General features: G+C 36.8%; 1 protein-coding gene across 6 annotated transcripts; it reads left to right on the top strand.

Moving 5' to 3' along the window:
- Nucleotides 1-10,575: 10,575 nt before the first annotated feature.
- LOC135585157 (PGR5-like protein 1B, chloroplastic) lies at nt 10,576-19,467 on the top strand. Of its 6 annotated transcripts, none has more exons than XM_065157076.1 (8): nt 10,576-10,930; nt 16,690-16,752; nt 16,825-16,911; nt 17,028-17,265; nt 18,046-18,119; nt 18,223-18,315; nt 19,110-19,195; nt 19,289-19,467. In XM_065157076.1, the coding sequence occupies exons 1-7, from the start codon at nt 10,694-10,696 to the stop codon at nt 19,167-19,169; spliced, it is 852 nt and encodes a 283-aa protein (XP_065013148.1). In that variant the 5' UTR covers nt 10,576-10,693; the 3' UTR covers nt 19,170-19,195; nt 19,289-19,467. The 6 variants fall into 6 exon arrangements, with proteins under 6 accessions (XP_065013148.1, XP_065013149.1, XP_065013146.1 ...); XM_065157074.1 differs by having other exon boundaries at nt 10,577-10,930; nt 18,223-18,321; XM_065157078.1 differs by adding an exon at nt 15,865-16,009 and having other exon boundaries at nt 10,792-10,930; nt 18,223-18,321; nt 19,110-19,467.
- The last annotated feature ends 1,848 nt before the right edge of the window (nt 19,468-21,315 follow it).

Raw genomic sequence — 21,315 nt, 5'->3', positions numbered from 1 at the left:
AGGGATTGAGAAATTTTAAAGAAACATGTTTTCTTCTTTTTTGTTTCAACTTATGTGATTGATTTCATACATGCATGCCCTTTTCTTTTATGCCAAATCCATGCATTATTGATTAAAATCGAAAAACAAATTTCATCATCAAAATCATCATGACAAAAAATATAACTCATTAAACATAAGGCTTTTTTAAACGAGCGATTTGATTTATCAATTTGATTCCAATGATAATATATTTTTCTTTTTATGTGTTTCATTTTATGTGATTGATTTCATATAAGTATGCTCAAGTTTTTCGCATGAAAACCATCCATTATGTTTAAAATCGAAAAGTAATCCAAAATCATTAAGATACATATAATTGTTTCTTATAACATATATCAGATTAGTCTTAATACGTATACAAGCATTAGATTTAAATCTAATATTTTGTTCCTTTATTATTAAGAGATGCAATTGTCATGATCAAATTTTTAATTCTTCAAAATCACTAGAAAGAAAAGCATGATCCCCTTTTATTTATTTTTTTTACAATTTATTTATTTATTTTTACTAACTAAATTAAAAATAACTCATGAAAAGACATAAGTAATTTCAAAATAAAGTAAATGGGTTTTAGTTATCTCGTCGTCGAAAACCATTAAGGTGTAGTTCGTCACATTATCTTTGTTAGTTTGCTTCTCATTATTGGATGAGCACGATTCGTCCCAAACCACCTTAAAATATTTCTTCTTCTTTGGCAACTTCTTTTTAAGTTTATTTTTATTCTTTAATTCTTATTTTATGAACTTTTTAAATTTTATAGTGAGAAGTTCAAAGTCATCATCATCATCACTTGAGTTATCACTAAGTGGTATTCTATTGTTTGAATTGTCAAATCCTTCCTTTTTTTGGAAGGTTGTTCTCAAATTCATCAAGTTCATCATGTGTCTTGTACGTCATTTGATAGGTCATCAAAAACTCAATAACTTCTTCAATCTATTACTTTCGATTCCCAATTTTTAGAAAGAGATATTAATATCTTGTTAACGAGTTTAAAATTAGAAAAACTTTTACTAAGACTTTTTAAATTATTTATGACATTCGTAAAATGAGTATACACGTCTCCAATGATTTCACTTAGTTTCATATAAAATAACTCAAAATCATGCATCAAAAGATTTATCTTAGAATCTTTAACTCTACTAGTGTCTTCGTATGTGATTTCAAGAGTGTGCCAAATATCATACATAGTTTCACAAATAGAAACCCGATTAAATTCATTTTTGTCTAAGGTGCAAAATAAAACATTCATAGTTTTAGCGTTCAAAGAGAGTATTCTTCTCCAAACCATTCCAATCATTCATTGGAAGATAAGACTTTTGAAATCTATTTTCGATAATATTCCATAAATCGAGATTCAACGAAAGCAAAAAAACTCTCATCCAAGTTTTCTAATAAGTGTAGTCTGTCCCATTGAACATAGGAGGACGAATGATAGAGTGACCCTCCTGAAAGCTAAAAAGAGCCATTTCTCTTAGATGTTAAACCAAATAAGAAAAATGTGGCTCTGATACCAACTGTTAGGATTGAGTCGGTACTTGGGGTGGCAAGGGTGAATTAGTGCAGCGGTAAAATTACGTTGAGTCAAAAATCTTCATATGATAAAAACTCGTATAAGAAAGATGCTTAACTTGAAAGCATACGGAAGCGTAGTGAAAGTAAGAATTTAGTTTGCAATATAAGGTAAAAGCATGAAGGAAATGTATCATGACCTACAGCCACTCTCAATTGCTCTTCACTCGAGGCCATCGGCTTCTACTAGTGATCTTCTTTCAACAGGCGAAGATCAACTACCCTTTTACACCCATCTTCTCCTTTTCACATGTTTAGGAGACAACCTTTTACAAGTACTCACTCCTCCTTAAACAGAATTCTAAACTTAGAGCTAGAGGAGGGGATTTTTCAATTGATTGCTACAATGTTTTCCCACTTTTAAGTTTCTTTTGTTTGTGTATGTTAACCAGGGATGAGAGGAGTATTTATAGGCCTCAAGTGGATTCAAACTTGGAGCCTAAAAGTGTCTCATCCTTGATTTTTGAGGTACTGGTGGTACCACCGCTTGTAGCACTGATATTAGGCGATACCACCGCCTAGTCTACCGGTACCACCGCCTAATAGTCTCAAAGACTGAGTCTGGGTGGTACCACCTATTGAATCTTGGATTTTGATGATGAAATCAATTGGTAAATTATTTGATTTAATCTATATGTTGAGAAAAGTGTGCAGGATTAACTACGACAGTAGTAAGACATAAAGCAGGTGTTGTGCCACAGTCAAGATCGAGATTTCATTGAGAGTTCAAGAGTTCGTTAGAAGTTCTACCGGAACCAACCAAGAAGTCCAGGAGCTTACCAAAGAAGCTCATCAGAACTCGCCAAGAAGATCATCGTGAAGTCCAGGAGCTTACCGAAGTCCGCCGTAATATTGCCGAGAGATTGTCGGAAGTTCGCCGAAAGATTGCCGGAAGAACAATTGATGTACTAGAACTAGAATGCTTTGTTAAATATCTTAATTATTATAGTTAGATAATAGATTGAGTTAGGATTGGGAGATGATCCCACTAACTTAGTTAGGGGCCTATTGGGCCCTTAACAAGGCTAAATTGGGTCGGATTAAACAGCCCATTCGGCACCTGAAATCACGGCCAACGGTGGCACCGCTTGGGACTCGGTCTCCCAAGTGTTCTGGGTGGTGGTACTATCAGCAATTAATGCTGCTAGCGGTAGTACCACCCTTGTCAGGCGGTGGTACCACCAGAGCTCGATCTCGGAGCTCTATCAGGCGATCTGTTAGGACTCTAGCTAGGAGAGTCCTAATTGAGAGGGACATTCATGTAAAACCTACCTAAGCTGACCCCTATTAAAGAGGTGAAGAGGCCGGCTAGGGTTAGGAGGTTGTTTCTTGGAGAAGAATTAGAAGTTGTAAAGGAATATGAGTCTTGAGTATGAGTCATATTAGGAGTTGGTTAGAAGTAGGAGTCTTGAATAGGAGTCCTATTAGGAGTTAGGGTTTAAAAGCCCTATAAATAGCCATGTATTTCTCCTCTTTTGATAAGCAATAGATGAATCTTTTCTGTAGCCTTTGAGCAGCAACTTGGAGGGAGGAACCCCTATAGAGTTCCAAGGAGGCCGAACCCCTAAAGAGATCAACCCTAAGTTTAGAATCTACAAGGGTTCTAACACCTGGTATCAGAGCAACGTTCTTGGTGTCTCACTGCCCTTCCACAGCTATCTATCAACCCTCCACAACCATCCAAAGCAATTCCCACAATTGCTTAAAAGATCATCGCCGTATTCCACCATCATCTCTACCACCGTGGATCATCCTTTGATCTCCCCGTGAATTGCAACAGGTTCTGGTTTCCTACCTTACTGCTGCTGCAATTTAGTTATCCTTATTCGAAAATCCAAAAAAAAAAAATTATTCCTATATTGCTGCATAAACTTTTTGTCACAAAGTTTTCATCTCTATGACAAAAGATACATTGTAGAATTCCAACCGCATAGCACCATCTGTTTGATCTTGCTACTGTGCTTTTTCTATCCAAATTTCTACAAAATTTTTATGACATCTTTGACACTTCCTAGCAGTATATTTTCCTTTGGTTTCATCGAAAAATTCTCAATATAAACTACTGATCTTTTATGTCCAATCTGCTACACTTGAAAATCTATGCTGCAGAAAATTTCAACCGCATATTGTTGCCTTAACCCATCTATTTACAATCTTTTTTGAATGAAATTTCTTATACACTTCATAGATCATCTTGGCTTCCATCTAAGATTGATCTATTGAGAAATTTATCTCTAAAAATGATTTTGTGTTACTGTAAATTTTCGTCGTAAACCGTTGAAATTTTTCGACGAGAATTCTGTAATCGCAACTTGCACCAATTTCCTTGCTGTTATACTGCCGAAATTTTCTTAATTAAATTATGCATCCTTGCTGTCATATAAAATGTGATTTTGCTATCAATTCCCTCCTCAATTCTCTCAAGTTTTTGGTGGAAATTACGTCGAGAAACCGTTGTTTCTTCGACAACAATTCTACTCTTACAAGACAGCACATACTTGCTGTAACTTTCACTTATTTCTATCAAACCTTTGCTACCACCTACCATAGATCCAAAACTTTCATCCACAACCATAAAACTCCACTAAATCACACCCTCAAACTGTACCCAAAACAGCCACAAAACAAGCCTAAACCGCAGCCTACATCTACCAATCCACCAACCCTTTCGACCATCACCTCTCTCAACCTATACACGCCTTTAACCCGACAACAAAAGAGAGATCATAACATCATAGATTTGGAGGCATATACTATGGCATCAGAGGAGGCAATCAATACTAAATTCGAAGCCTTTGAGGCACGAATGGAGAATACGATTCAGACACTCTTTACTGAACTCAGATTAGGCCGACCACTAAGCCCGAAGAAATCACATCAAGGAGAGAGCTCTGCCCAATCGCACCAAGCCCAAAGAGATGACTTCCAAAAGAGGGGAGGTTCTATGATCGATCCCAACTATCCACGCATGAGGGTGGACTTCCCTAGATGGGAAGAAGGAGACTCGATTGGTTGGATTTCGCGTGCGGAGCGATATTTTTGTTACCACAAAACCGCGGACGCATCTATGGTAAAAATTGCAGCTATACATCTTGAAGGGGATGCCATATAATGGTTTGACTAGTTTGAACACACTTATGGAGTCCTTTTATGGCGACAATTCAAAGAAGGATTGCTGATCCGCTTTAGACCAACCAATTACGAGAATATTGATGGACAATTAGCAAAGATCCGACAAACCTCCACCATTCAGGAGTACCAAACCAGGTTTGAAAGGTTATCTAATCAAACTCATGATTGGTCTCAAAAATAGCTATTGACAACCTTCATTGAGGGCTTGAAGCTAGAGATCCAGGGAGAAGTTAAAGCACGACAACCGTACACGCTTATGACAGCCATCTCTTTCGCACGACATCAAGAGAAGCGATTGAATCATGAAGCCTGGAGGACTAGAGTTGCTCCTCAACCAGAAATACTGAAGCTCTCAGCCCCCCCTACCGTCGATCGAGTCCCTACACCAAAGAAGTTGACAAGAGAAGAGCTTCGGGAGCAATCTGCGAAGCGGTTATGTTGGCATTGCGATGAGCCGTGGAGTTACAAGCATTGCTGTAGAAAAGGGAGACTTCTTTTGATTGAACCAGAAGAAGAAGAGGTCATTGAGCATTCAAAAGAGAGCTTTAAACATAATGAAGAAGATGCGGAAGAAGAGCCACAACCGACCGACGTTATAGTACACACACTAGCTGGCTACTCAAACCCACAAACGATGAAAGAGAGACTTCTTATGATTGAACCAATAGAAGAAGAGGTCATTGAACATTCAGAAGAGAACCTTGAATATAAAGAAGATGCGAAAGAAGAGCCACAACCGACTGACGTTACAGTACACGCACTAGCCGGCTACTCAAACCCGCAAACGATGAAAGTTGGAGGCCTTCTCAAACAACAACCGATCACTGTTCTCATCGACACGGGCAGTACTACTAACTTCATAAATAGTAAGCTTGCTGTTCGGATAGCATTACCTATCGAGAATCACTACAGGTTTGATGTTAAGGTCACCGACGGACGGATTTTGAATTGTGATCGTAGGCGCCCGCAGGAGAAACTATTGCTGTAGGACCAAGAGATAATTGCAGATTTCTTCCTTCTCCCTCTTAACAATCATGAGGCCATGCTCAGAATTAAATGGTTGACGACATTAGGTGATATTTCCTAGAATTTTATGAAACTAATTATGAAATTTTACAGTAAGGAGAAACATGTGACATTGCACGGGAAACGTAGGGGCGACATAACAATGATTTGCACATAACAAATGGAGAAGGTTTTGCAAAAAGCATGCAGCGGCTTTTTGGTACAACTTGAGCAGCAAACTAAGGGAGAGCCAACAGAATTTGAAGATCCAAGTCTACTTCCTTTGCTTGCTGAATTTTCAAATATATTTGACGAACCGCGCAACCTACCTCTTACCCGTCGGCATGATCATTGTATAATGATCCTTCCCGGCAAATCTTCAGCAAATGCTCAACCATATCAGTATCCACATTTCTAGAAGGATGAAATAGAAAGGATTGTAAAAGAGATGCTCGTAACAGGAGTTATCCGGCCAAGTTGCAACCTCTACTCTTCACCGGTGCTACTTGTACGCAAGAAGGATGGAACAAGGCGAATATGTGTTGATTACCGAGCTCTCAATGGTATAACCATCAAGGACAAATACCTTATTCCAATAGTAGATGAAAGGGAGCACAAATCTTTACAAAACTGGACCTTTGATCCGGGTATCATCAAATACGAGCGTGTGAAGAAGACATACCGAAAACCACCTTTTGAACACACAACAACCACTACGAATTTTTGCTTTCTTCAACAGAAGGTGGAATATTTTGGGCATATCATATCAGAGGAAGGTGTGGCAGTGGACCCCTTCAAAATTGGAGCAATGCAAAACTGGCCGACCCCGAGAAACATAAAATTGCTACATAGCTTTCTGGGTTTAACAGGCTACTACCCCAAGTTCATGAAAAACTATGGAAAGATCAATACACCACTTACTTCCTTACTGGAAAAAGATGTCTTCCAATGGTTGGACAGAGCCTCCGCTTCCTTCGACAAACTTAAGGCAGCCATGACGACGACGCCGGTGCTAGCGTTACTAGATTTCAACCGACCCTTCATCATTGAGGCCGATGCATCTGGAGACAGAATGGGAGACGTTCTCATGCAAGATGGTCAACCACTCATATATATTAGCAAGGCATTGTCTCCCCCCTATCAAAACATATTAACATATGATAAGGAGATACTCGCCATTGTGCACGCAGCAACGAGATGGAGATCGTACTTGATCAGGCGATGCTTTCAAATCAAGACCGACCATAAAAGCCTAAAATATCTCTTGGAGCAGAAGATATCTTTCCCCGAGCAACAAAAATGGGTAACAAAGGTTCTTGGATATGATTATGAAATAACTTACAAAAATGGGAAAGAGAATGTTGTTGCAGATGTGCTTTTACAGTTACCTAAGCAAGTTGAAATTTTGGTCATTTCACTTTCGACTAGTGACTTCCTTGAGGATATTAAGATGGAATGGTAAGAAGATTCAGAGACCAGTAAGATCATAAAAAATTAGAGGAAGTACCAAGCTCCGTGGCTCATTATAATTGGGACTCAAAAGAATTACACTATAAGGGACACATTGTGCTTGTGACAAATTCTACTTGCATCTTCACGAGCAGATTTTGGACAAAGTTATTCCATATGTAGGGTACTAAATTGAAAAGGAGTACATATCACCCACAAACTGATGGCCAGATAGAAGTTGTAAATAGGTGCTTGGAGATAGCCCAAAGCCACCCACTAAGTATGACTACCCAAGGAGAACTCCAGACCCAGCTAAGTGCCATTATTGATCGACGGATCGTGACTCAACGATGACAACTCACTACTAAAGTGCTAATACAGTGGGCGAACCTACCAACAGAAGATGTCACTTGGGAGAACTATGATGACTTGAAGATCAAATTCTCAGAATTCATGAATCGTCAGCCTTGAGGACAAGGTTGATTTGAAGAGAGCAGATCTGTTAGGAAGAGGGCGGGTATGTTAGGACTCTAGCTAGGAGAGTCCTAATTGAGAGGGACATTCATGTAAAACCTACCTAAGCCGACCCCTATTAAAGAGGTGAAGAGGCCGGCTAGGGTTAGGAGGTTGTTTCTTAGAGAAGAATTAGGAGTTGTAAAGGAATAGGAGTCTTGAGTAGGAGTCCTATTAGGAGTTGGTTAGAAGTATGAGTCTTGAGTAGGAGTCCTATTAGGAGTTAGGGTTTAGAAGCCCTATAAATATCCATGTATTTCTTCTCTTTTGATAAGCAATAGATGAATCTTTTCTGCAGCCTTTGAGCAGCAACTTGGAGGGAGGAACCCCTATAGAGTTCCAAGGAGGTCGATCCCCTAAAGAAATCAACCCCAAGTTTAGAATCTGCAAAGGTTCTAACATGATCGTACCGCCCAGTGTCAGGTGTCGGGCAGTGGTACCGGTAATACACCAAAAATCGGGGAAGTGACACTTTTTGGCTCCAATTCAGAAGTCATTTAGGCCTATAAATACCCCACTCTTTTCTACATGAAAGGGCACGAAAGTATTGGTATAATCTTGAATCTTTGAAGTGTTAAAGAGTTGTAAAAGTGCTAGATCCTCCTCCTCCCTTTCTAAGTGTTGAGATTATTCAAGAGAGGTGTGAGACTTGTGAGGGTTATCTCCTAAACATGTGAAAAGGAGAAAGTACTGTAAAAGGTTGTTGGTTTTCACCTATTAAAGGAAGGTCATTAGTGGATGCCGATGACCTCGACGGAGGAGGAATCCAAAAGTGGATGTAGGTCACAACGACTGAACCACTCTAAATTCTAGTTTGCATTTCGTCTTGAGTAATTTACCTTTCTTTCAAGCTACTTTACCTTTTTACTGGTTTCTCTATGCTCCCATATGCTTTTAAGTTAAAATCTTTACGAAACGATTTTGTCAAAATCGAGTTTAATCGAAACGAAGACTTTTGAAACGGGTAATTTTTCCGTTGCACTAATTCACCCACCCTCTTAGTGTCGCTCTTGATCCTAACACCACCGTCCAGACTAGCGATACCACCATCTGACATAGTCTCGGAGACTGTACCACCGATGGTTTTACCTATTGGGTTACTGTTTAGGCCTTTCACTTGGCCCAACACAGCCCAAACTTAGGCCCAATTGGCCCTTAATTGAGTTGGCCTAATTCCAACCTAATTACGCTTAAAAACTACTTCGATCTAGATAATTATTACAAAGTTAAATCAAATATTATCCGGTATGTCATTGGTTCATCGACGCCTCATCCGATTCTTTGGTGCATCGTACTCTCTTACGACCTATTGCCCAATCAGCTAGCTGACCTCTACAACTTCGATTTCTTTGGCGTAATTTTTGCTCTTCTTGGCCCGATGCATGATCCCATGGCCCGAGGCCTTCTGTCGATACGTCGACCGATCCTCCAACTCGACGTCCAATCTTCTGACATGTTTCACTCCGGCTCAACATGATTCTTTCTACTTTAATTGTCTCTCCCTAATCGAAGCTTCCTACGCCACTCAAAATGCATATCAGATCATAAACATATCAATTGATTTCATCATCAATATTCAAGATTCAACGGTCTTTGTGTTTGTCTATGATGCTCTTGAGATGAGACTTCACTTTCCCTCCACCCAGTAATGGTGTTCTACCTAGAGTGATGGAGCATATCGTCCTAGCATCTAACTCATGATACTATCTAATAACGTTTATAAAAAAAATTGCAGGCACGTAGATATCACTGCAACCCACAAGGGTTCAACCTCACTTGGTCAACACCCTGCATAGTGTCATGAGTTACAACTGCATTTTGTCTTTTGGTGAAAATTGTTTTTTATGAACATTTTGAATAAGTTGACATTTTTTACCTTCCATTCAACTCTTGAAAACTAGGTTTTTTTTTTGTTCCTTTTTTATTTGTCTTGTTAAAAGTATTTATAAACATTAAACGTTTATGTTATGATCAGAAATGAAAAGTTGAGATCATTCCCCAAGAATAGTTGAAGAGAATGAAAAGTTGAGAACTCTGTTGGATGCTAAGAACAGTACTTCTAGACTTTGGTAGTTATTGTGTTTCTAAGATTTTTTATAGCCAGTTGAATATGCTGATTAATTGGTTAATAAATATGAAAAAGATGTAGTTTCTGTCCTCTGTTGTTGCCTACAATGTGTCATTTATTAGATGGCTTCTAACCAAAGTTTTCAATCCAACCAAGGGTCAATTTTTATTTATTTACTATTTTTACTGTTGATACAGAGCTTTACAGGTTGGTAGAGCACCCTACCAGTGCCTTATCTTTCTGACCAGTTGCCAAAACCAGTATTGGATTTTTAATCTTAAATCCTTGCTTCTAACAACGCGCAATATGAGCCTACATTCTTTCTATAAAGATCAACAAAATAATAATAATAATAATAATAATATTATTATTATTATTATTATTATTATTATCGTGACATTTTTGGTGGTGACTAATACTTATTGTGGATGAGTGCAAATGACTTTGACGATCGTGTCCCTCTCAGACTCACAGCTTACCAACACCAATATATTTCCTGGAGATTTTTTTTGTCGCCGCATTTGCTTTAAAATGATTGTAATTACCTACGACGTCCATTCCAGTCAGTCATATTGATTTTTATAGTTGAGATTAGTAATGCTGGTGGTTAGGATTTGAGATTTGTAATTACCTACTGCTCTCATTATTATACGAATATTACATGGAAAGAAAAACATTAAAAGAAAGTATTATTTCGTGTCCGTTGGATTCGGTGGGAACTGTGGCGCCCACGGCAAGCGAAGGCGGAAGGCTCCAAAACGGAAGATGATGCCGCCACGTTCCGTTTCTGGTGGTAAAGCCGTGGAAGAAAGCAGCGAGGCGAAACGAGCGGCTGCCGCCCCACGGTATTAAACGACTTCGCACGAACCGTGCGTTTGTGGGCCTCTCACTCCACGAGACCGCCAACGCGGCCTGATGCCGCCGCCTTCCTCCTCCTCCTCGTTCACCGCGGCGGTGGCGGCTCCCGCACTATGTGCCCGCCGCCAAGCGCGCCGCTTCTTCTCCTCGGACTCTCGGCTCCGTCCACGAACCGATCGACGCCGGGGCCAGTGGCCTCTCGCCCTCGCCTTCACGGCGCAGGGCCCCTGCTGCCTCTACGTGGGCCCCGTCGAGACGGCCAGTAAGGAGATGCTCGAAGCCCTCTATCAGCAGGTGCTATTTCCGTTCCTTCTTAATTTGCTTACAGCCCCTTTTTGTGAGTTGGAGGTAGCACAATTATATCACATCTCCTTGGTTATTGTTCGTGTTCCTAATTTGTTTGTAATTTCTTCACCACACCTTCGACAATTTATCATGGTCTTCTTTTTTTTTGTATTTATTGTTGCTTTCTTTTCATATAATTAAAAGGAACGTCCTTTTTTTTAGTATTAAAATGTTGCTACGGAGGGAATACGGTGTCAATTTTTGGAAGCACTGTTTTACATTGTGAAACCCGTCACGTAAGCAGGTCTTATTCTACTTCAGCTTAAATATATTCTGAGCATCGAGCTAATTAATTTGAATATTATATGTAACTAGATGTATAAGGGATTGTATATTTTATTAAGATTTTAAGTATATCTTTTAGAAGATTTTAGATTGTTATCTTTTATCGTTTACATAAGTTGATTAAATAAAATTTTAGAGATCTCCTGGTTTAAATTGTTATTGATATTTACATGTATAGATCCATTCAAGTCTAAGTGTTTAGGCCTATAGGGCTTAAGTCAAAGAGTAGTTTAAGATCCTGCAACTGTTTTTCATTTTGAGAAGTTCAATATAACTTTTTCTTTTTTACTTCCGTCTTGATTTCTTCTTCTATTTAGTTTGATCTTTGGCTGGTAGTACCTTGTTACTATTATTTGAGAAAGGGTTGCATTTGCATGTGATCTCTCCTTTTCTTCACACAATGTCAGAGCTACAAGAGTGGTAATCTGTATTTCAAAATCTCTTTGGTGAAGAAGATATCATTTTTCGCCTATGGATTACAATAGTCGAGTTTGTGGGTTTGATATTGAACTTTTCAATCAGTCTAACTACAAGATCTAGAAGACTTGTTTGAAGTCCTATCTCACAGGGGTAAAAGATATATGGGATGCGATTGGTGGCAATGTAACAACAGCACCAAATGCTATAGATAGAGACGCCATAAAGAGATGGAGGATATTAAATGCAAAAGCTGAATTTGTGTTGAAGAGATCTATTTCTCATTGTCCCTTTGAACACATTATTGGTTGCAAATCAGCTTTAGAGATTTGGATAATTCTAGATGCATTGCTCAACAAAAAGAATATGGTTTGGCTTTAGTATTTAGAGAATGATTTAACAATCACTATCTAAAATGATATCTCAATTTCTTAATATTTTTTAAAGATTAAAACTTTATGTTCAAAGATATCACTCTTAGATCCGGATGAGCCTATTTATAGTGTACAAATGAAACGTTATCTTATTCATAGTCTTTGAAAAGAATAAATTCTTTATGTTATATCTATTCATGGATGGGCTCAACAACCATCCGTAGTAGAGTTGAAAAATCTTCTTACTTTCTCAAGAATCCTTAGCTTGTCAAATGATGAGAGTTTATACTTCAGGGGGAGATATAGATGTCCTTTTTACAAATAAAAAATAGGTAATGATAAAGATAAAGAGAATAAGGATGATGCTAACGGTAAATCAGAGTCTTCTTCGAACAATAGTGTAAATCGAAAAAAAACCAAGTGTTATAGGTGTGGCAAGTTAGGCCATAACAAGAAAAATTATCATGTTAAGATTAAAAGAGGAAATATTACAAATAAAGAAGATTGTTCTAATACTACTGATGAAGATTGGGGCAAATCTTTTATGGTTGAAACTGTTGAAGCCATGACATTTATCACCTTCGAGCATGATTAGATAGTTGATTCAGGATATGGCCATCATCATGGTCTGCAGTATCGAACTATACCGCCCGGTACGTGCGGTACGTACCGGTCCGACAGGTTGTCGGTACGTGGACTTCCTGTTACCAGTCCGAGTGCACTGTAGCAGTACACTGTAGCACTGTAGCATAGCTACAGTACTCGGCACACCTGAGTATACCGCTCGGTATACCTTACTGTACTGGTACCAAGCCCAGGTCGAAACACCGGTACGGTACGGTATTGCGAACCTTGGTCATCATCTCACTGGTGATAGTACCAAATTCATCAATCTTCGTCAATGTGAAGGTAATGATGTAATTATCATGGCAGACAACACTGTTCATCAAGTGGAGAAGGAAGGCACCGTCATAATCTCAGATAAATATAATGATCCTATTATATTGAAGAGTGTGTACTATATTTCAGGTATGAAGAAAAATCTTTTTTTTGTTGCAAATTTAGTTGATTCTAGAAATTATGTTCTTTTGAGCTCTAATGAAATCAAGTTTCTTCATAATATAAAAAAATTAAATGCAGATGTAGTATATATTGGTAAAAGGATCAAAGATTTATATATTTTGTCAGCATCTAACTTTTATTTTGATAGGATGAGTGAAAATGATGATGCATCAATCTGGCATGCCAGACATGGTCATATAAATTTTCTTAAATTAAAGATTATAATACAGAAAAATGTAGTTAATAGTCTTTTCAATCTTACTACTTTTAGTAGTAATGAAGTTTCTAAGGTTGTTAATATGACAAAGCACACAAGCAACCTTTTGATATATCACTTTCAAGATTCAAATTTTTCTTAGAGCTTATTCATAACAATTTAATGGGTCCTTTTCTAACTCCATCTTATTCAAGTTCTCGCTATATACTTCTCTTTATTAATGATTTTACGAGGTTCACTTGGGTCTACTTTGTGAAGAAAAAATTAGAAGTTTTTCAAAATTTTAAAAATCTAAGTTAACAATTGAAAGTGTTCTTGAAAGGAAAATTAAAAGGTTACACACCGATAATAGCCAGGAGGTCACTTATAATAGATTTTCTCCTTTTGTAAATAATGACATAAAAGGGAACTCACATGTGTAAATATTCCACAAGAAAATAGTGTGATAGAACGGAAGAGTTAACATCTCATGGAGACTTGTAAGTGTTGGCTTCATGCAAAGAATTTACCCAAGGCCTTCTGGGTCAAAGGTATGACATGCACAATTTATGTTATTAATCGAACTCCTCTTAGTCTAATCAATCTAAAATCTCCGTATGAGCTTATGTTTGAGGAGTAATCAGATGTTAAACATTTCAGAGTATTTGGTTCTTCGTGTTAATGTCCACATACCAGACTTAAAGAGAAGTTTGATGCTATAGCCAAAAAAATGCATCTTTATTGGTTATGATAAAAAGAAGAATGATTGGAAATGCATGGATTCACAAACACATAGGTATGTGGTATCTCGAGATATTATGTTTGATGATGTTTCTTCTTATTATCTTTTACAAGCAGTTTTTTTTTACAATATCAATCACAACAGTGAAAATGATATATGTTTAAGACTTGTGGTTGAGTTTCCTTTGTCATATAGTATTCCTATGAATTTTGACTCTTCTTCTTCCTTATCTATATCTATTTTTATTATTTCTTCGTCAGCAATGGTAGAGCAAAGTGACAAGGAAAGTAATGATTTTTATGAAGAAGAAATTCCAATGTTGAGAAGATAAAAAAGAATAATTATCAAACTAACACGTTACAAAGATGGAAACAATCTTAGCATATATTACTGTTTCTTTTCTGAATCAATTGATAATCCTAAGCTTACTTGTTTTGATTAAAGCCAAAGGTGTTAAAGAGTTAGAGGATGCCATGAAAGAAGAAATGAAGATTATTCATAAAAATGAAACTTGGGTTCTTATGCTAAAGCTTGTAGATGTAGATCTAATTACTTGCAAATGAGTTTACCAGGTGAAACGTAAGTCAGATGGAAGTATAGATCGCTATAAAGCAAGACTTGTTGCATGGGGGTTTTCTTAAAAATATGAAGAAGATTATAAGAAAACCTTTAGTTCTGTGACATGATGATATCTATCAAAATGGTGATTGCTCTGGCAGCTAATCTTAGATGGAAACTTTGACAACTTGATATGGAAAATGCCTTCTTATATGGTGAAATTGACAAGGATATTTATATGAAACAACCACTGGAGTATATTTTTATTTACAAACCAAATTATGTTTGCAAGCTCAAGAAGACCCTCTATGGGTTAAAGCAAGCTCCTAAGATAAAAAAAATTGCTTAATACTTATATTTCTATGATTATTTTTCTTTTTATTTAGATCCTAGCTTATTTATTAAAAAGCATGGAAGCCTACATATTATTGTTCTTCCATATGTGGATGATATGATTATCACTGGTAATAACAAAATAGAGGTTTTAAAGTTCTTGATGATCGTTTTCTCCTGTTAGAAATGAAAGTCTTGGGAGAGTTTAATATTTTTCTTGGTTTGGGAGGTAATGAATACAAAAGAAGATATATTTATCTCTCAAACAAGCTATGCAAAGAAAATTATTGAAAGATTTAGAATTAACAAAAGTAAAAAGGTTGCTACTCCACTTGATGCAAATATAAAGCTAAGTTGTAATGATGGCAAGCTTCTTTCTTACCCTCGATCTTTTTAGACTTTTATTGGTAGTCTCATCTACTTAACAATTACAAGACTAGATATTATATTTTCAATTAGTCTTGTAAATCATTTTGTGCAATCTCCAAAGAAGTCACAACTTGATGCAGCAAAGAGAATTTTAAAATATGTGAATTCTACCCTTGATTTGGGATCGTTCTATAAGAATGACATACATCTTGAATTACATGGTTCTGCAGATGCTGATCTGGGAGGTGATTTAGATAATCGTAGATCCACTTCTGACTATGTCTTTTTATATGGTTATGCTTGTATCTCATGGTGTAGTAAGAAACAACAATTAGTTTATCTTTCTACAACCGTAGCAGAATACAAGGCTTCCTCACTTATTACTCAAAAATGTATCTGGTTAAGGCATTTAATCGAGGACGTTTGCTATCAAATTAACAAACTAATTATTTTGCAGATTGATAATCAAAGTGTCTTAAAATTGACTACAAATCTAATTTGTCATGTAAGAACCAAACATATTGAAATTGAATATTATTTCATCCAGGAAAAGGTGCTTCAAGGTGTCATTGAGGTCATAGAGATCAAGAGCAAAGATAATGTCGCATATATCTTTACCAAATCTCTCTCTAAAGGACTGTTTAAAGATTTTTGAAGCAAGTTGGGACTTATCTTCAAAAGTATACTTTAAAGTATGTCTTTTGGAAGATTTTATATTGTTATCTTTTATCTTTTAAATAAGTTGATTAAATAAAGTTTTAGAGATAAGGGTCTCTTGGTTTAAATTATTATTCTACACTTATAAATAGATGGCATTTACATGTGTAGATTCATTCAAGTCTATGTGCTTAGGCCTATAGAGCTTAAGTCAAAGAGTAGTTTAAGATCTTGCAAGTGTTTTTCTTTTTAAGAAGCTCAATATAGTTTTTTTTACCTGCTGCTTTGGTTTTTAATTTTTCTATTTGGTTTGATCTTAGGCTAGTAGTATATTCTTACTATTATTTGAGAAAGGGTTGCACATGCATGTGATCTCTCCCTTCACACATTTTCATCTAAATTCACTTCTACATACTTTTTTGACAATACACATGAGAGGATGTTTTTAAGCTTGTATATGTTAATTTACATAATAAATTCGGCCAACCAGAAAATGAGGCATATACTATTCATGAACTAGAATATAACTAAGTTTGAGAATTTAGTAGTCATCTGGTGGTACTTTGTCAATTGATCATGTGGAACATCACACAAATCACTTGATTATGGTTTCCAAGGGCATTTAATTATTTATCCATTTGTGAAATACCCTCAATATCTTGAATTTAGGATATCTAATGCATTTGTATGTTTCATGCTTGTTTGTTTATCGTAGGCAAGGGATTCGTATTATAGTGGTAATCCTTTGATTGTTGATGACATGTTCGATAAAGTTGAGGTATGACCAAAGAAACCCTCTTTCCTACATGCCATTCTTTTTCATAGATGTTATCCTCATTATGTTTTACAGTTGAAGCTGCGGTTGTATGGATCAAAGTCTGTTGTTAAGTATCCTCGGTGCAGCCTAAGACAACATTCAACCTATTCAGATGCTGAGGTAACTTCATTTGAAGTTTTTCCTTACATATACACAAATGGATTATTTTTATTTTTACTCTTCCGACACTGTCATTCTACCTGTTTGAGGTTTTGATATGACCTGGGTGTAGACAGGAAGATCCTTCACAAGCTTTTGCTCTAGCAAGTGTATGGATGTTGCTGCTTGCATTTGGGACATCTGCAATTCTTGTGCCTACCATCTATAGCCTCAGTCTGGCTCTCAGTGATATTTTCAACTTGAGATATTTCTTTTATGGTGGTAGATCACCATTTGAATTGTTTATGATGGTCAATGGCTTTCTGATCATGGGACTCGGTTGTCTGATTGGTTATCCTATTGCATCTGCTTCTGGTAAGTTATGATGCACCTACTGTACTATGTTGATGGTTGCCAGAGTTTAGACTCATATTGCATACTTGTTAGAACCATTGTGACTGCTTACAAATAGGGATGTCGATGTAGCTCGATAACCTGATAATCATTTCTGGACTTTGAGTATCAATCCTTCAATTTTGGATCTAGTGACAGGTGGATATAGATTCGTGGATCTATACAAAATAAAAAGATGACATAAATCTGATATCTAACCTTCATATGAAAATTTTAGATTTACATCCAATTTTGAATGCTACAATCCTTTATCAGATTCCAATTGTAGATGCAACAACTTGGTACACCCTGATTAATTCAATTTTCAGAATATGAATTTCTTTTTAAAATTGTCTGAGCAATATATTCTCTTTCTTTGCTTCCATCGTGTTCAATTTTCAGGAGCAAAATCATTTTCAATTGTTTAGTTGATGTGATAACTTTCAGTTTTTTATTTGTGATTTTCTAGTTTCATAGCAGATATATGAAAACGGGAGGAACTTGACGCCCATTGTCATTAGGACGTTTATTTCCTGTGCTTCATATTGAATTCCCTAGAAGCACAAAATGATTACCTATCTTCTTAGATCCAAAAACACACATCCGTAGTTAATGCCAAGGTTTCAGCAAACTTCTTTTTATGTCTTGATATCTCTGAGATTTTGCATCATGTTACATTATTGGCATAGATAAGTTAACTGCTCCAGCAGACAAGTTTCCATCAAAATTTAGCTAATATGATCATTGTTTTCTACTTTACAGTCCAAGCACTGCAAGGCCTTTGGAGGAAAGAATTGGTAGCGCTAAAAGGTTCATGCCCAAACTGTGGGGAGGAGGTTGACTACTCTGGATATATCTTTAATGAAACTATTTACAATAAATATTTTCTGCCAATGCAAAAAGCTACGGTGATGATATATCAAAATTGTCATCTTGCAGGTCTTTGCTTTTGTCAAATCCAAAACTTCATATAGACATCCTCATCGTGCAGAATGCCACGTGTGCGAGTGCACCTTGGAGTTTAGAACAAAGGTGGAGGTATATAATTACATATATGTATATTTCATGTTTCATACACCATGTGGTATTATTTGAGAATATATATATATATATATATATATATATATATATATATATATATATATATATATATATATATATATATATATATATATATATATAAATCATTTGACTGCATATAATTATTGATATTAATAAATATGATAAAATAAAATTTATAAACTATATTTGTCAACAAAGATAAAAGTGGCAAAATATTAGGTGAGCACCCATTAGAAGGAGAAAAACTTGATCTGATTATATTGAGTCCCTAGGATGGTGATTCTCAGAAGACAAGAGTAATAAATTACCTGACATTGGAAGGAAATTTAAAATATGATAAAGCACCTAAGAGCATACAAAACTGTAGGATGGCATCATGAAGCACTAAAGAAAGAGAGAGACAGAGAGAAAGACAAAAAAAAGAAGCTAAATGTTACAAGTGTAAACTGATGTTGATGCGGGTCGTAGACAAAACAAGCAAAAGAGGATGGTTTGCTTGGCAAGAAATGTACACTGTGTAGCTGCTATCAATCTCATTTATGTTTCCTAAATGTTTACTCCATTCTCATCCTCCATATGAAAGTAAAAGATGCTGGATTGTCCATTTCCTATCAAATTGATATATTTTTTCTCAGAACATGACATTTTCTTTTCTTCCTCCCTAAGATAATAAGTGTCAGTTGCGGAATCTGATGGTAAATTTGCTCCAGAATCAAAATTGTACCATTTGACTTTGCTAACTAGTTCTTGTCGTTCTAATATAGGAAACCTTCTCGACACCGGGCAGACGTTGGGTTTATGGCCGTGTTTATCTGGTTCAATAGACATGAAAAGAGGGTTACAGACAAATGTAAATTGTAGTCATGGGTTCCCTTCAATGTTATTAAGATCGTAATGTTAAACGGTTAGTTGGTTACAGTTGATAGATTTTTTGTTGCTGCAGTTCAGTAGTGTATGAGGAGGTGATTACTTTGTCTGATGCTTTTTGCCTAGTAATGAAGGTGAAGGTAGCCCCGAAGATCTCCCGGCTGCGATATCGTATAGCTTTGGTACATTTCTAGATTCTGTAATGAGAACCTTCGTTCTTAGGTTCAATTGAAATTATCGACTATTTGCCAGGTATTGATGCTGGTGGTAAATTCTCGATGGTTGGATTGAGATCATCGATTAAAATATTCCCTTGTACAATTTAGTGTGTATATATATATATATATATATATATATATATATATATATATATATATATATATATATATGTTATTGTCATCACATTATTACTCGAATCTTTCCGCGTTAACATCCGCTCCCAAAGGCCAGTAGTCGATCGATCTCTCCAAACCAGGCCAAGCCCTAGAAATCTTGCGATCCCTTGAGATCCAAGCGGAGCTGCAACGAGACCTCAGCAAGAAGCGCTCGGATTCGAACATAAAGAAGACCAAATCAGTAAAGGCGCGATCGCAGCAGCAACAGAACGGCCACGCCCTTACGTCTAAACTCGCCAACTTGCTCGATCCTGAGGCCTCTTGGGATAAGGTCTGCCTCGAATCTCTGGATATTGTACCCTTGCCTTCAAGAAGCTGTTCGATCTTGTGTACTTGTCCTTGCTTCTTTTTGGGCAAGGCATATAGGTTCGATCCGTTCTTGGGCATTAATCGAGGGTGTTTTCGTGTGATTTTTTTGTTGGTGTAGGATCAATTGGGGGACGTTCTGCACTGAATGCGGCAAGCGTTGGGCCTCGTGTGTGGTTTGCTGTGGGGTGCCTATTCCCTTGGGTGGTGCTACCTGGATTGTTGTGTAAGTTCTTCGAATCACCACTCGTAATAGTAGTTTTGTGTACAATGGATCATTTTGGTAGCTCACAATCATGGTGAATCATATTAAATATAACACTTTGATGCTAATCTAAATTCCACGAAAACTTCAGTTGATGTGCAGAAGGGAGTGTGTAATCTTTACAAGAGAAACTGTTTCTACATTGGATGGACGGTCGATTAGCTAGTTGATTAATTGAAAGTATGTCTGCGAATCAAGTTATTGAAATCAAAACAAAAGGAAGGTTTCACTCAATCTTGAATGTCAGAATGCCTGAACTATAGTATCTGATTTGACATAATTTTTGGTGCTTGCACTTGTTAGATATTAGCAGGTACAATAGATCATTTTCTTTCCAATATTAAGGTGCCATTTTGTGGATGCTCTGCAAGATTCATCATCACTTTTGTATTGTCCATCAAGTTCTCAATAGAGTTCATATTAGCTCAAACTTTCCAGGCTCCATGCGTATTAGCCCACCTTTAGGTTTTACTGTGTACAGTTGAAATCAAGGATTTTTGCATTGGTCACACAAAGACAGGCTCACACATTTGGTTATAGGATTGGCATACATCAGCTAATGTGGGGCTTATGCAGTATCACGCTAAATGGGGGATCCCGGTCTGTTCAAAGACTGATACAGTAACCAACATAACAGAAAATAGAGCATAACCTTCTCATAAGTTTATCCATTATAATTTGATGTTTCAACTGGTTCTAACATCCTTCAAAATTTCTCTCTCTAACAATTACTAGTTGGACACAAGAATCTGCAATAGGTTTACTGTTACAGGGTTACTTGTCCCTGGACAAGCCCTAGGAATGACCAAAGCCTAATTGGCCCTAGATGGACCTTTTTGACCATCATGAGAGCCCAAATATATGTCCATTCAGCTTGGTTAAATTCGGGATGGTGGCACCTAAGAATACAATCCAATGTGGAACAAGTTCTGTGCAACTTGCAGCAATGTACTAACAAAAGTACCACATCTTGGGCTTACACCAAAGTGGTATGGCCTCTCGTTTTCATGCTCTTGTTTGCTAGTACTTTCTGATGGCTGGTACTGTGATTCCATGGAAGATGGTGAAGACACTATAATTCTAGAAGCTGAAAGATGATATTAAATTATTAAGATAAAGAATTTATTGCAATTGAGT

The sequence above is a fragment of the Musa acuminata genome, chromosome BXJ3-6 (assembly GCF_036884655.1).
Source record: "Musa acuminata AAA Group cultivar baxijiao chromosome BXJ3-6, Cavendish_Baxijiao_AAA, whole genome shotgun sequence".
Taxonomy (NCBI): domain Eukaryota; kingdom Viridiplantae; phylum Streptophyta; class Magnoliopsida; order Zingiberales; family Musaceae; genus Musa; species Musa acuminata.
This window is presented reverse-complemented; position numbering and strand designations above follow the sequence as displayed.